At 36.3% G+C, this 16,873-nt stretch overlaps 1 protein-coding gene across 5 annotated transcripts in view; it reads right to left on the reverse strand.

Annotated features, from left to right (window-relative positions):
• The window catches only part of plekha1b (pleckstrin homology domain containing, family A (phosphoinositide binding specific) member 1b), a 112,363-nt gene extending 95,490 nt beyond the window's left edge, over positions 1-16,873 (reverse strand). For all 5 annotated transcript variants that reach the window (XR_012341597.1, XM_073828996.1, XM_073828998.1 and 2 more), the window contains exons 1-2: positions 16,767-16,873; positions 202-362 (exon numbers count right to left, since the gene is read on the reverse strand). Coding sequence is in view for 4 of the 5 variants with exons in the window: in XM_073828996.1 (XP_073685097.1) it covers positions 202-342 (141 nt within the window). In the remaining variant the exon portion in view is untranslated. The remainder of the gene's footprint in view (positions 1-201; positions 363-16,766) is intronic.

Genomic DNA, 16,873 nt, shown 5'->3' on the forward strand with positions numbered 1-16,873 from the left:
TGTGGGGAAAAAAGTAATTTAAAGCAGTTTAATATAAGGCAGCAACATAACAAATGTGAAGGGGTATGAATACTTTTGCAAGGTACTGTAACAACGTCCACAGCAGTGGTAAATCAAAGGGAGGCCTTCAGATGTAAAATTAGGAGCCGCTGCGTTTAGCAATGCATTGACAAGGTGAAAGAGATGGAGATGGGAAGGTACCTGAGGGTTATCCATATACCACACCAGGCTGCCCTCCAGCGTGTCCAGAATGAAGTAGCGTCGTAAAAACTTGCCGCTGTTCTCCGTTTCCTCTATGTCTAGAAAGCCACAGATTCGATTCTGACGATCTACGTACGGCATTTCTGAAACTAAGCATTACCCTGCAACATAAAAAAACAACAATGCTGATTACAAGGGAGATGAGACTGTGAAGTGTAGAGAAAGAGGTGGAGGATGATAATTAAAAGAAATTTGGAATCTGTGTGTGTAATCGTCTGGCAAAATGCTGGTAATTATTTCCTATGATGTCACCCTTGGACATGCTCCATGGAAGTGACACCTATTTCATTTCAGACCTCTGTGCTGATGAAAACCCTGTCAGGCGAAGCGGCATGAATACAAATGACTTGATTGTGACATTGCCACAGCTAAGAAGCAATGCACAACTTAAACGGTGTAATTTCCCATTTACCAGCAGCCTCTCTAAATGTCATAGCAGCACTATAGAAACCGTGATTCATGCAGAAGTTAGGGCAGAAATTAACCAGCGCATGGGGAAGAAAATTCACCAAAAGTGATCAAAATGCCACAGATATTTAAAATGTGGGAGCAGTCAACTAGTGGCCAGCATCAATCCTCTTTATATGGTTTGCAAGAATCTTTCTTTTTTTACCTACAGGAATGCTTAATTTTAGGAATATGTCGGTCCAAATCTATTAAACTGTCATCTTTGAAACAGAAATTAAAGTATTTTTTTACGAAGCCTGTGAAATTTCTGCCCATCCATTGAAAGTCAATTCCACCAAAACATTAACACTTCAAAAAGTCTAAAAAATATTTTTTTTTTTCTTTTAAAAAACTGTAAAAGTGATTAATATAAATAGATTGTTTTTATAACAAAAATCTTCAAATATGAACAAAGTTTTATGGGTTTCGAACATCATAAGGGTGAATGATCTACCGTTGAAATCAAAATTATTCATCCTCCTTCACATTCTGAGAATGTAACATCAATTTCAAATTGGCACTAAACATTCAAGTTAAAAATTACTCAACCCCCAGAAGTCAAATTTTGTGCAGAATCGTTTATTCTTTGAAACTACCAATAGACACTGCCTGTAAGTGCTTAAAAGCTTCTGTCACCTCTCTACTACAGTCTTGGCCCATTCCTTGCTTGAAAATCTCCCAGATCACTAATAATCTTTGGTTTTTACTTTCTTACTGCTTTCTTCAAATCGAATCAAATATTTTCAATGATAATTAAATCTGGAGACTAAACAGACCGCTCAAGTACATTCTAGGACTGATCCCTAAACCAAGCATAAGTAGATTTGGATGTATATTTTGGGATAGCTGTCTTGCAGGAAAGTCCATTGATCATCAGCTTCAGTCTTTGCAACAAAGGCATCACAATTCTTGTCAATATGGGCTGATACTTCAAAGAATCCATGATGTCCTTCATATGGTTATGATTTCCACTTCCTGCTACAGTAATACAACCCCATAACAGGACTGACCACCTCCAAGTTTGACGATGGAGATGGAGTTCTTCTGCTTCTAAGCTTCTAAGCACCAGACATACACTCTTAAAATAAAGGTGCTTCAAAAGGTTCTTCAAGCGATGCCATAGAAGAACGATTTTTGGTTCCACAAACAACCATTCAGTCAAAGGTTCTTTAAAGAACCAATTCTTGCTTACCTTTTTTATTATCTGAAGAATCTTATTTGCCACAAAGAATCTTTTGTGAAACAGAAAGGTTCTTCAGATGTTAAAGGTTCTTCATGGAACCATTTAGACAAAAAGGTTCTTCTATGGCATCGTATTTTTAAAGCACCTATTTTTAAGAGTGTACCGCTGATCCATGGGTCCAAAAAGTTCCAGTTTGGTCACTCCATAAAACATTCTTTCAGAACTCCATAGGTCTACCCAAATTAATTTTTACATGTTCAAGTCTACCCTTTATGTTCTTCTTGGTCAAGAGCGGCATTCCCCAACACAAAGGCCATACTTGTCTAGTGTTCTTCTTGTACACTGCATTTAAATGTTTTTTTGCTTATTTCATCGGGTCATCTTGCAAGTCTTGGCTGTACATTGCAGGCTTTTCTCAGTTGCTTTGATCAAATTTATTATATTGTGCTTTTTCTTCAATAGCCTCAAAGGTTTTGTGGTACAACACATTTTAAGTTAAGGAATACGGCTGCTTCATGTAGCCTTAGATGATCTAGGCCCGGTTTCACAGACAGGGCTTAGCTTAAGCCAGGACTTGGCCTTAGTTAAATGAAGATATTTAAGCAGTTTTTATAAAAATGCCTTAGAAGAAAACGTCACAGATGTGCATCCTGAGATATGTCAGAGCGAGATGAGTTGAGACAGCTCAAACATGCACTTGAGTCTGGGACTAGCCTTAAGCCTTGTCTGTGAAACCGGGGCTGTAATAAAACTATAATGTTCACTATAGCTTTTGAGAGAGCTCTGTTGACTTTGCCATTTTTGCTACTCAACAGACTCAACGCAAAGTTTATGTATGTGTAACAGCTCAAGCAAATTATGTTTTTTTTATAGAGTTTCTAATGGCTTAATTTTGTGTTTTTTTTTGTTATTTTGTTCCCTACCATACATATATGTGACTTAAAAAGAGCAATGCTAAAAAGGGGTTGAAAAATAATGACATGGCTGCGTTAGTAAAAAATCCCAGAACTCAAAAATATTACATTATATATTGGCAATGGCATTATCACTTTTAACATGCCAGTAAATTGTTATAGATGAAATTTTTATAAAATCCTGGATCTTTAGAAAAGCTTGCATTTTTAAAGTACTGCAGTCTCTGAGGGGCTGAATAATTTTGATTGCAACTGTTTTTAAAATGCGCAAGCAGTCAACTAGTGGCCAGCGTCAGTCCTCCTTATATGTCATCATCAATTACTCATACTCATATCGCTCCAAATCCATAAGACTTTCATTGATACAAAAATTGGCTGTGAGGTTTCTGCCTATCCATTGGAAGTCCATTCCACCAAAACATTAACACTTCAAAAAGTATATAAACAATTTTAAAAGTTAATCATATAAATCAAATGCATTTTGTTGTTTCGGTCTCTCACTGTTCAAATAAGCCTACCATTAAAAGTATAGACTGCTCATTTCTTTGTCAGTGGAAAAATGCACAAAATCAGCAAGGGATAAAATATTTTTTTTCTCACTGTAAGTAAAAAGAAGCTAAACAGAAGCTGAACCTTACTTGCTTGACCTGCGAGAATAAACCTCATTGGTTCTCGTAAAAGCTTAAATGTGGCTCCTTGGTTTTTGGGTGTCAAGAAAGCCCATTTGAGCTTTTATTTTCCAAAATTGTATTGCTCTATGTTTATGCATCAAATCATTTCCCCAAATTTAAGGGAAATAGACTTTTAATTGATAAACATAAATCTTTCTTTTAATTTGTATTTCAAAAGGGGGCAATGTTTTATGGGTTTCGAACGTCATGAGGGTGAATAATTTACGTTATTTTCTTTTTTTATAGGTGGAATTAACAGACAGTTAAGTAAAGAATGGACTGAAAAAATAAGTTTCTAGCCATGTAACAAGTGTTCTGCTGTGATGCAGGAGTACAATCTGAGAAGGCACTTCAAGCTTCAACACACAATTTCCTCTGAAGCTCTGAAACTCTGAAACTCACTGACATAAAGTGCAAAGCCTAACAAGCTATCATGGTCAGATCATGTTTCGAGCAAAAGAAAGCTCTTTCAGCCACTTTGTGTAGCATGGGTCCTCAAGAATAAAAGAAGAAACGGTTCACTGACAAGACTACGATGATCTTGAAAAAGACAGAAACAACATAATCTAGGGTGGCCTATTCAAAAAATACTGATGTTTGAACACAATGACAAGTAAAAATACTGGCATCTTAATTCTGGATGGCACATCAACACGAACAACATAGTTTCACGGGCTGCTTTGAGATATGTTAGCTCAACACAGTGATTTACTCCTACATCATGATGACAATGGCAAGAGAAATGGAAACAGATTTTGTGGATTCAGACAGGAGAATGTTGCTTTTCTCTGTGGCTACCATCACTAGAGCGCGGTCACATTTCTGTCTCGAATGCATGATGAAAATTTCATGACCGAAGTGTGTTTTCTGATTGACAGCTTCTATCACTTGAACAGCTTTAATCTGGGATTGCAGTGATGGGATAAAGCAGTTGGTGATATTGTTGCAACACTCTATGGATATAAACCTAAGATGTACTCGTTTTTTACCCCCAATACTTTTTCAACACTTTCCAATACTGCAGAACTTCATAAACAACTTGACAGATCAAATTAACAGAGATCTGATGAAACTTTGCTGCAAGGTTTGATGACTTCAACACACCTCCACAGTTAATTCAGTTTGCTATTGCTTTAGAGAGAGTTTGCTCACACACGCTTCTCAAACTTCTCATATAAATGCAATAACAAAGACACACTCCTCCCCTACAAGTGTTTATGTTCTTCCTTTTCATTGAGGATTTTGATATTTAGGACTTTTAATCATATTGTGAATATATGCTCTAGAAGTAACAACAAAACACAATGTAGCAAAATTAGATATTAAGGATTTTTAAGGATAAATATGGGACAGGTACTTGGTTCAATCAGTCAGTTGCTGATATGGATGGAGGCAGAGATAAATGTGAGATTGCTGTCAACTATAAGAAAAAGACGGAATCGAAGCAGACTAAAGGTCATTGCAGAAATTTTTGCACATTAAAAAAATTAAATACAACCTCAAGTTGTGTCAATCATGTTTACACACTGCCTCCAAAACTTCCATCCATAATTAAAAAAAATTCAGATTAGGTTTGATTTTCTGCGTGATAGAAAAGGATGCCGAATATGAAAAAAAAAAAAAATGCATACGAAAATTTCAGACTCAGTGTGCAATGACCTTAAATGATTGGAGAAATCCAGCATAAATCACAAAAGAGAAGTATGTAATGTTTTTACCTGAAGACTGATTTTACATTTTGATTAAAACTTATAAGCTAAATGAATGAATGAATGAATGAATTCACAGTGAGATCAAGATGCACTTTGATAATTGATAATATTAATTATATTACAGCCTAAATAACTCTGAAAATGTGTGCCGCCCCATGAAATTACATTTTAATAACCTTGGGCTCAAAAAAACAGTAGTTAAATCTTATTGTGTTACGATAACTTCTGCATTATTTACAACTTCCTATGTGTTTGCTGTAGATTTATTTTCATAACACAATAGTTCATCTGATCTAAGTAGATCTTTAAGCATTTGATCTAAATAAACAGTACGCTTTTTAAGTAGTTAGACAAAAACATCATCTAAACCCTCATGAAGATAAACTCAAATCTTTTTCCAGGGTGCAAATATTTACCCTCATTTAAAGCCACCAATGGCTGTTCTCAATATTGGCTTTTCAGAAATGTGGCAGATGAAGAATGAGCCAGGCTCATTAGAAAAATGTGCCTCTACTTAGTTTTGCAAAACATACAATTCCAACCGAACTGCACACAGCAGCAGTTAAATTTCAACTTATATTCATTTTCATACAAATTATTAATACAGGAACAGATGATCAATTAACGACTCACTAATGAAGACTTAACACTATGTTATGACCTCAAAAACATTGATTTTGTAAACTACAGTGCCTGAAATTATTCATACCCCTTCATTTTTTTTTTTACATTATGTTATGTTGCTGCCTTATGTTATGTTTACTTTAAATTACTTTTTTTCCCACATCAATCTACACTCCCTACTCCATAATGGCAAAGCAAAAAATAGGTTTTTAACATTTGTGCAAATTTATTAAAAATAAAAAACTGAAAAGATCCCGTTGCATAAGTATTCATACCTTTTTCTGGGACACTCGAAATTTAGCTCAGGAGCATTCATATTGCTTTTAGATGTTACTACACTTTGAGTTGAGTTAAACTGTGGCAAATTCATTTGAATGAGTATGAAAAACCAAGTCCTGAGGTCAAGATAACTGCCTGTAGAGCTCAGTGACAGACTTGTATTAAGGCAATGATCTAGGGAAGAGTTCAGAAAAAAAATTTGCTGCACTGAAGTTTCACAGAAGCATGTAGCCTCCATTATCCATAATGGAAGACGATTGGAACAACTAGGACTCTAGAAAATGCTGCCAGCCCCCATTCAAGCTGACAGAGCTTGAGAGGTGAAAAGGTGAGGCAAAGAATGGCAGATAATTGCCAAATGCAGATGTGCAAAGCTTGTCACATCATACCCAAAAAGACTTGAGGCTGTAAAGGTGCTTCAACTATGTACTGAGTTAAGGGGAGGAATACTTATGCAATGTACTTATTTCAGTGTTTTATTTTTAATAAATTTGTAAAATTTGCAAATCTGGTTTTTGCTTTGTCATTATTATGGTGTATGGAGTGTAAATTGATGTGGGGAAAACTAATTTAAAGCAGTTTAACAGAATGCTGCAACAAAACAAAATGTGGAAAAAATGAGGTTTTTGTAGGTTTTTGTATTTTGTAGAATATACCCAGCTCATTATATGGTGTTTCTAATGAAGTACACTTGCTCGGTAGCACACCTGGTAAAGTAGTGTATGAGTACGTTATTTTTAAACATGATAGAGCATTAACCTTTTAGAGCAACTCTTTGACATTTCACTTTGAAACTGCTGTGAAATGCGCAAGAAGCAACGTAACATCATTTTGCAAAAATGTTGCCACAGGCAAATATTCTTCACGAGCCTGGGTTGGCCAATCCCCTTCCCCTTCTCACCAAAGGAATCTGCTATCACTTTCTACTGTCTACTGTTTCTGTGAGGGACAAGCAAAACTACATATTGCCATGAAGGACTAGTCAGCACTCAGCATGTTGTCTGAACAACAAGTTGAGCAGTTAGTCTTAGCCCTTTATAAAGCAGGCTGTAATTCACTGACAAAATATTTTGCATTTAGTGTGGATAGACAAATGACCTGTCACTGGAAACTTGTTGACAGTGGATTTGACATATGACAGTGTAGGAGTACAGTCAAAAATGTACTGTGTCCTTGTACTACTAATACTGTGTTTGAACGATTGGGAGCCACTCAGGCATGATAAACATGCGAGGAAGGTGGAGATTTGAAAGATACCCTGCGAGGAAGAGGAAGAGGAAGAGAAAGTGCGAGGTGGGCTAACCAATCTCAGGTGCAACATATACATATGAACAAAACAAAAGCAAAAATATAATAAGAAAACAAAACAAAAGTCAGCACACCAAAGCTCCAAAAATGCACAAATTTAATACTAGACTATCACACAGGTGATGTTTCAAGCACAGGCTCTTCACAATACAATTAAAAGGATAGTTTAGCAAGGAAATGAAAATTCTGTCATTATTTACTCATCCTTGCCTCGTTCCACACCCGTGACATTTTCGTTCATCTTTAAAACACATATTAAGATATTTCTGATAAAAAAAAGTCAAAGACAGTAACCAGAAAGGTAGTAAGGACATCATTAAAATAGTCCATGTGACATCAGTGGTTTAACCTTCATTTTATGAAGCTACAAGAATACTTTCTGTTTGCAGTAAATAAACAAACAAAAAAAAAACTTTTTTTTCCTGTCAAGTCTTTGACATGCATTCATGACAGTACCACGCAGTATCAGAAGATTCCATCAAAAATATCTTAAATTGTGTCTTGAAGATAAACGAAGGTCATATGGGTTTGAAACGACATGAGGGTGAGTAATTAATGACAGAATTCTCATTTTGGGTGAACTATCCCTTTAAAAATTTAAACCAACAAGCCTTTATACTACCAGGGGATTACTCAAAAGACTAAAAAATACCATACATACTGTATACATAGACAAACATCCAAATTAAATATAGCTGCAAGCAGCGTTTACCAGGGTTCAAGTGCTTTAAGGAATAAGGCACATATGAAAAAAGACATTATTTAGCAAGCATGTAACCACCTAAATCAGTGTTTCTCAACCCTGGTCCTGGGCACCCCCCAACACTGTACATTTTGTGTGTCTCCCTAATCAAGCACACCTGATTGCACTCATCAGCTCATTAGAAAACATCTCCAGGACCTGAAATGGTTGTGTCAGATAAGGAAGAGATACAAAATGTGCAGTGTTGGGGGGGCGCCCAGGACCATGGTTGAGAAACACAGACCTAAATCAATGATTTAGAAAAGCATTTTTGGCAGATTCAGGTAATTTACCATAGAAATGTTTTTTTAACGTTTATGACAGTTTTAGCACCAGCTGTGGTCCTATCTCCTTAAAATGTGCATGCTTGTTTAGAACCACTTGTCGCATGTGCTCAGCAGGTTTTGTGAAGTTTTGAGTTTTCCTTTAGGCTTCAGGGTACCCCCAGCATCCTCCAAATGAAATTCAAGGCTTTTTAAGACCTTTTTAATACCATTTCAAATGAAATTCAATGCCAACTTCGTACCCATTCCGACAGAAGTATGAGGGGAAAATGTCAAATCTGTATAAATTTTGAACCCTAGAAAATAATTATGTACAAGTGGGCTACTTGAATTAAATTAAACATTTTATTTAAATTATCAGTTATATTTAATACATACGCAACAGCGTAACACACATTTGATTTGTAATAAACAAATAAATTTGAACTTCACAGCTCTGCTGCCTTGGCTGCAATTTTTTCAATACACAAATATCAAGCAAGTAATTTTATTTCACTATTTGGTGTATCTGCAGAATTTTTAAATATCAATTTAAGGCAATTTATGACCCTTTTTGAGAGCTGCACAAGTAAAATGAACAGTATGAGTAGGATTGGACAGTGTAATGTAGAATATTCAGCAATAAAATGGCATGATTTATAATTCAGATACAGGTACACACAAAAACAAAATAGCTTATACAATGCCATTTCAGCCTTTATACCATTAAAAGGGATAAATTGAGTATATAGTTTATTTCTATATTTAAAACATAAATATTACTGTCTTAATTGTTTAGATATTGAGAAGGCACATTAACTTCTTTCACATTTACAACTCTTTGTGGTTGCTGCATAAAAACAGGTCGATAATTGCAATCATTTGACAAACAGCTGAAAAAATGTGGAAATAAAATGTCATTCTCCGTCACGGGGGGGCGCTTTAGGAGCGCTGAAATATTACGGTTTCCCTAGTAACGGCTGTATACAAAACAGCATTGACGCAGTTTTATCAGACATGAAATGAAAATGCCAACGACATGTTTCTGAGGACAGTCGGTTCCCTTCAGATACATTCATATAAAGACATCCGTGTGGCGTTTTGACCTTAAAACGTGCAGTACCTATGTTTTTATTCAATGACATCATTGCCTTTTGAAGTATAATCCAGCCCTATCGCGATTCTCGTCTTTCCCTCCCCAAATGTTAGACCTCCTAAATTATAATTGATATTTCTTATGCTATTTAACATATTTAAAACGTTTAATGGCCTTAAATTTGATACAACTAAATTGAGGAGTTTTTGGACCTGGCAGGAGCCCTCTAACTTACTTTACGATAGCCCGTCTGGCTGGCAGTTCACTTTATTGTAAAACTGTAACGTTAAATGGTGGAAGAGATTTGCCGTGCTTCCACAGTTTGATACAGCTGATTTATAACATTCCCTGCAGATGGGCTGTTTTTGCTGCTCATAGGAAATTTTAAATCTGAACCATCTCCAGATAAGTGAACCATTGTTTTTCATTTTACTGACCAGTATGTTTTCTGTGTTGACCGGCGTTGCGTGTTCCTGTTTCCTTCTGTTTCGCGCAGAACCCGCACGCGCATGTGTGGCCTCAAACCATATCGATATGAAAGATATTGGATAATCCCGCATCGCGTTGGGGAATCATATACATATATCCCCAGAACTCGATTTTCCGCCCAGCCCTACCTAGTAACCATAGTAACGGGTGCGCACGCTTTCGCGCTTTCTGCTATGACGTGGAGCGCGAGGTGCACTCAGCTTTACGCTGCATGAATTTTGAATTAACCTACATTAGTAACAGTTAATTTTGTTACGGTATGATCTTAATCCTAGGAAAGGCAAAAATAAATAAAATAAGACCTTTGTAATGAAATCCAAGACTTTGCATACCAAATTCAAGGCTTTTAAGGCCTTAATTTGAGATTATCAAATTTAAGACTTTTTCAATGATTTTAAGACCCCGCGGGTACCCTGTTATAGGATTCTGGGTAAATTCGGACATGCCCCTTTTGTAAACGACCCCAATGTAGCTTCCCAAAGGGTTAATTTCAACATTTTATTTTAATAATTATTGACCTAGAGAGTCCAAAGAATTGTACTGCAGTGTTTTCCAGATAAAACCTAGGACTAATTCGAAAAATTGGAAGTTTTATCATATGATCATATATCTCGTGTATGTGGGAAAACTGTGCAATGTACAATCGTTTACACCTGTGAAAAATGTGGCCGATTTTTTTTCAAATTTCTCACAGACCTTTGGGGCCATGAGTCAAACAGGCACACCAAGTTCCGTTCTGATCGGCCTCCATTAACCTTGTCTAATAGGTGCTCAAACTTCATCGGCCAATGACAGCCATGTTTTTTGAGATATGTCCTTATAGACACTTGTGGCACATTTTTATGTTTTTTCCCTCTTATAGTGCCACCAAGGGGCCGAACTCATATCTCATTTTGTTCAACAGTTATACGCGTTATAGTAAAAGTAGCCCTGCCCCTTCGAACGTTTTACGATGGTGAGACGAAAGTTCAACTTTTTTTGATAATGGTTGACATTTACTTTCTCAAAGAGATTCTCTCAGAGAACCTTTCTGCACTGTTTTGGTTTCAATCAGGCGGAAAACTTGGGACTAATTCACAAAAGTAGGTTTTTCAAAAACGTTCAAATCTCTACGATTTACGCTAGGTCTGCACGATCATTTTGAATTGGAGATTGCTGATCCTTGGCCATTCTAACAATTAAAATAGGGTTTCAGTGTTACACACTTGAACCCCTAACAAAACAAAAGTTGGCACACCAAAGCTCCAAAAATGCAAAAATTTAATACCAGACTACCACACAGGTGATGTTTCAAGCACACAGGCTTTGCATCAGACAATTAAACGGATAGTTCACCTGAAAATGAAATTAATGAGTCGCCCTCTGTCGTTCCAAACCTATAAGACCTTTCTGTTTATTTTCAGAACACATAGACAGCAACCCTGCATAGAATGCTATGGTACTAACACATTCAAGGCCCAGAAAGGTAGTAAGGACATTGATAAAATAGTCCTTGTGACATCAGTGGCTCAACCGTAATTTTATGAAGCTTCGAGAATGCTCATGACAGTACCAAACATGCGACCGACATGGAAGGACATGAGGGTGAGTGAATTAATGACAGAATTGTCATTTTTGGATGAATTATCCCTTTACAAATTTAAACCAACAAGCCTTAAACTACCAGGTGATTAGTCACATGACTAAAAATACCATACACATACATATACAAACATACAAATTAATAAACAAAAAACACACACTCATTACTAATGTCACCTCCACGTCTTGGACATTTGATTAATTCTATTCGCATATTGTAAAGTAGAAACCAAATGTCTAAAAGCAGCAAAATGCTGAGAAACCGGCCTTTTGAAATCTAGGTTTCTAATGGCGCAACAATGTTCCAAAATATGAGTCTTTAGAGGTCTACTAGTTTCCCCACATAGCAAAGACCGCAAGGGCAATGCAACATGTAAATCACAACGGCAGTTCTACAGGAAATAGTGCCTGCTATTTAAAGAAAATAAGAATGCAGTATGAGGATGCTTACAGTTTGAGTTTTATAAGTAAAGGTACATTGTTAACAGCTGCCAAATCTATAATTACCAAAGGGTACTTTGTTTAGAAAGTGTGAAACAGGTGTTAAATTCACGCAAAAACCAAAATAATGCAAAGATTAGATGGCCTCTTATATACTATAACATCCCAAGACTTCTGTACAGACTGATCAAGTGTAAAGAGGGAGATATGTTGTTATATTAGCTATAAAGAGATTTGTCTACAGCATTTACACAGACTGTTCCTAGTCAGAGAAAACTTGTAAACTAACAGAAGGAAATGCAAACTGGATCGACTGGATCTAGAGGAAGCAGCAGTGAAGTATTCTGATGCAGTGCATAACTGGCATCAAACTACTGGCTGTAATGGAGAATAACTTCCAACAGTCTTATTGCAAAAAGTTTTTGATGAAATGATTTCAGTGTGTGTTTGAGTACTTTTTGAACATACCGTGATAATATTGATAATGGTTTTAATTTTGGTCACTAGTATATATTTGTGATATAATTTTCATACCATTTTAGCTTGCTTTGATAAGTCTCATGGGACTCAAACACTCATGGGACTCATATCCGAGTATCACAAGTTTATTGCTGTACCGGGTGAGCAACCAAGCAAGTTTACTATGTCAGAAAAGCTATACATTCCTGAGCAAGCTCTGCACTGGTGGCACTCCGATCCCGCAGCTGAATCTTCTTTAGGAGACGATCCTGGCGCTTGCTGGACTTTCTTGGACGCCCTGAAGCCTTCTTAATAATGCAGTGGAAAGTTTTTTTTCAGGATTAAGTTAATTTTCATGGCACAGAAGGACTATGCAATTTATCTGATCATTCTTCATAACATTCTGGAGTATACACAAATTGCTATTAGAAAAACTTAAGCAGCAACTTTTCCAATTTCCAATATTTATGGCCACGACTGTACTACTATGCTTTTTGAATATGAATCATATGCTTTTTTTCAGCAGATAGCATGGTTTTCCGGACTTGTAGCATGGTAATACCATGTTTTATGGACATATACCATGGTACAACCTGGGTTTCTTGGAATATGTACCACAGTAACATCAGTTCTTTTCACTACTATTTAAAAGTTTGGGGTTGGGAAGATTTTTAGGATTCAAATGCTTTCGAAAGAGGTCTCTGAAGCTCACAGAGGCTGTATCAGTTTGATCAAAAAAAAAAAAAAACAGAAAAAACAATAATATTACTACAATTTAAAAGAACCCTTTTCTATTTTAATATGTTTCAAAATGTAATTTATTCCTATGATGGAAAAGCTGAATTTTCAGCACCCATTACTCCAGTATTCAGTGTCACAGGATCCTTCAGAAAAAAATGCTCAATTTGATACTCAAGAATATGTGATTCTCTGTGATATTCCCCAAAACATTTTAACAGCAGTGTTCTATAACTATAATATGGTATTTGTGTAGAAATTCTATGTTGCTTAATGTGCAAATCTGTTTAAACAGACATCAGCACAAAACCTGACTGTTTTTACTTGTGCACTGCAGTTTTGGAGGAACTTTGATATATATTTGATACACCTGACATACTTGCTTGGCAAGTTTGACTTATCTCCCTTGAGTAAAATGCCTTGAACATAACATCACACAACAACCCATTCATTCTACATCATTTGGTGTGTTGGAAAGTTGGAAAACGATTGAATCCACTTTTCATGTTACAACTGTACTATTCACACTTTAATTTTAAAATGAATAAATTTTCATATTGATGTCATATTGATGATCATGACAGCAATCAGCCATTCTAATTGATCGGAGTATGTAAGAATGAATGGGTGCAGTGAGATGTACTTGAGTAGGCTATAGCTATAAAAATAAATACATACATACATAAATATACATACAGTCAAGTACGGAATTATTCATACCCCTGGCAAATTCTGACTTGAAGTTACTTTTATTCAATCAGCAAGTTTTTTTTTTTTTTTTTTTTGATCGGAAATGACACGTGTTTCTCCCAAAAGATAATAAGATGATGTACAAGAGGCATCATTGTGGAAAAATTTTTTTTTTCTTAGCTTTTATTTACATTTGAACAAAAAGTTGCATGTCCAAAAATATTCATACCCTTTGTAAACTATCAGTCTATGGGAAAATCCAGTTCTATACCTTTCCAAATAGTCCAAGCTGTTCTAAAGCATCCTAATTACCCTGATTCATTGGGAACAGCTGTTTTAATCAACTCAACAGGTGAAAAACAGAAGCTCTCTGCTGTTGGTTTGTGGACAGTCATGGATAAGACAAAGGAGCTCACTGAGGACCTGCAGCTGCACATTGTGGCTGCTCACAATTCAGGGAATGGCTAAAAGACCATATCTAAATGTTTGAGTTCCAGTGGCTCCAGTGCACAGTATTATTAAGTGAAAAATCTCAGAGGATGTGGTCGGAAGCCAAAAGTGACACCTGTGCTGGCCAGGAGGGTGAGAGTGGTAAAAAAGAATCACCACCAAGGCCAACCAGATGAATCTGGGCTATGAGGTGGCAACATCTCATTGTTTGGCCACAATGATGTAGCTTTCATTTGGCGTAAAAAAGAAGAAGCCTTCAACCTTAAGAACACCATCCCCACTGTTAAACATGCTGGTGGGAACCTAATGTTTTGGGGGTGTTTTTCAGCCGGTGGACCAGGGAACCTAATCATAGTAAACGGCACCATAAAAAAGGAGCAATACATCAAAATTCTCAACAACAACATCAGGCAGTCTGCAGAGAAACTTGGCATTGGGCACCAGTGGACATTTCAGCACGACAACGACCCAAAACACACAGCAAAAGTGGTGAAGAATTGGTTAGCAGACAAAATCATTGAACGTTTCGCATTGAAAAACCGGCGGAAAAACACCCCCAAAACATTAGGTTCCCACCAGCATGTTTAACAGTGGAGATGGTGTTCTCCTTTTTTACGCTAAATGAAAGCTACATCATTGTGGCCAAACAATGAGATGTTGCCACCAGCATAGCCCATGCTTGATACAGCATCATATTACCATAGTACTTTCGATTCCCGAAGGAACAGGGATGAAAACAGTAAGAGCATTTCCATTAGAGATTTGCGCAAAACTTTGGCAATATTTTTAAATGTTGATTAAAGATTATTGCGAAATTACAGCGTTTCCATTAACCGATGTTATGCGACTGAAACATGATTTTTTCCTCTCGTGACAAGTCATAGCAATGGATTTTTGTGGGATTTTGGCTATATTTAATTGAATGTGAAACGCAAAATATTCCTTTTTCAAATTGCCTTAAAAACACCTCATGTGAGCGTAAAAACTTTTTTTGTGAAATATGGGTGTTTTTGCACAATTGACGCATTTCCATTTGGCGCATTTGCAATTCACAATTTCAATTTGCCCAATTTAAAGGGTAATGGAAATGCAGCTACTGATAGTGTGATATAGAAAGCAGTAAGCAAATGCAACTGAAGAGAAAACAACAACAATATACTGCAAAAATTGGGTTCCTCCGCAGGGGAACTTATTTTTAACAATAACTTACGGATAATAACATTAATGTTATAAAATAGTAATATAACATAACAGATTTATAAGTTCTGTGGTCGGAACCGATGGGATATGCTTCAGCCTGAATTATTTCAGTGTTTTTTGTTTTGTTTTGTTTTTTTAATAATTGTGTTTAACATCGGGAATCTTGGAAAGAAACTACATGACCCATGAATCTGAAAAACAAATCTCCACCAATCAGAGAACTGAAACAAGTGCTATGTCAGAAATGTCTAATTTCTAAGAAATGTCTTAGTACCCATATATCATCAATCTATATATTAACAACTAAATATAATGTAGAAACATTAATTTTCCGTAAAGCTGCTTTGCAATGATTTGTATTGTGAAAAGCGCCATACAAACTTGGATTGAATCAATAACACCTCTAAATCAATAGTTTTATTTATATTTGTTTATTGCTTTTTTTTGGATTATGTCATTCTCAGTTTGTTGTTCTGTCCCTCATTAAACCCATTATGTAAATGGTCCAGTACCTTTGTCTTTTGTCAGATTCTCAAATCCTCTTTTGTTTCAAATCATCAAATCAAAGTTTGTAATGTTGTTTTTTTTTAATCTCTAAGGGAAAATACCTCCAAAACCAAGGCCACTAAAAAAAGTGGGCAGCATTTTTGAACTCTAGATCAAAACAGTAATTGACTGCTTCACTACACCAGCAAACAAAAACAAACTACCATAGTTTTTTTAGACAATATATGATTCATCTCAGTACCAGTAACCACCTGACAACCACTAATACTATCACTGCATCACTGTACCATGGTATCACCACATTACAGGTAGCTCCACAGCACTTCCGAGCATCACAAGCGCGTTTATGCGTTCCATTCATGCTTATGATGTCCAAAAATGCTGTTTAGTTAGGCAGTAGACTAGGTTTTAAAAGCAGTGCACACAAACCTGTGTAAGTTACAGACAAAACGCATCAATGCCATATCTTCAGACATAAACAAACTGTAATTTCGACTGATGAAAAAAGTGGTCTTACATGTAAAAACTAAACGACTTCGGTGTATAATACATAACATGCTGACTGAAACAGAAGCGACAGGTTTTGCATAAAGCAAGCTAGTGAACTGGCCAAGTAAACGTATTAGTACTGATTAGAACACAGCCAATAAAACGCATTCAAAGTTGAATATCCCAAGATATATCTCGTTAGTACATGTGTAGATAACTTACACACTTATAAGCAGCTCCGAAACTCCTGTGCAGCAGTGTTCGCTCTGCCTGTGCTGGACTTTCAGCCCATCTCCTACAAACTTCCGTCGGTCTGCCTATCCCGCAAC

This window comes from Garra rufa, chromosome 22 (assembly GCF_049309525.1).
Source record: "Garra rufa chromosome 22, GarRuf1.0, whole genome shotgun sequence".
Taxonomy (NCBI): Eukaryota; Metazoa; Chordata; class Actinopteri; order Cypriniformes; family Cyprinidae; genus Garra; species Garra rufa.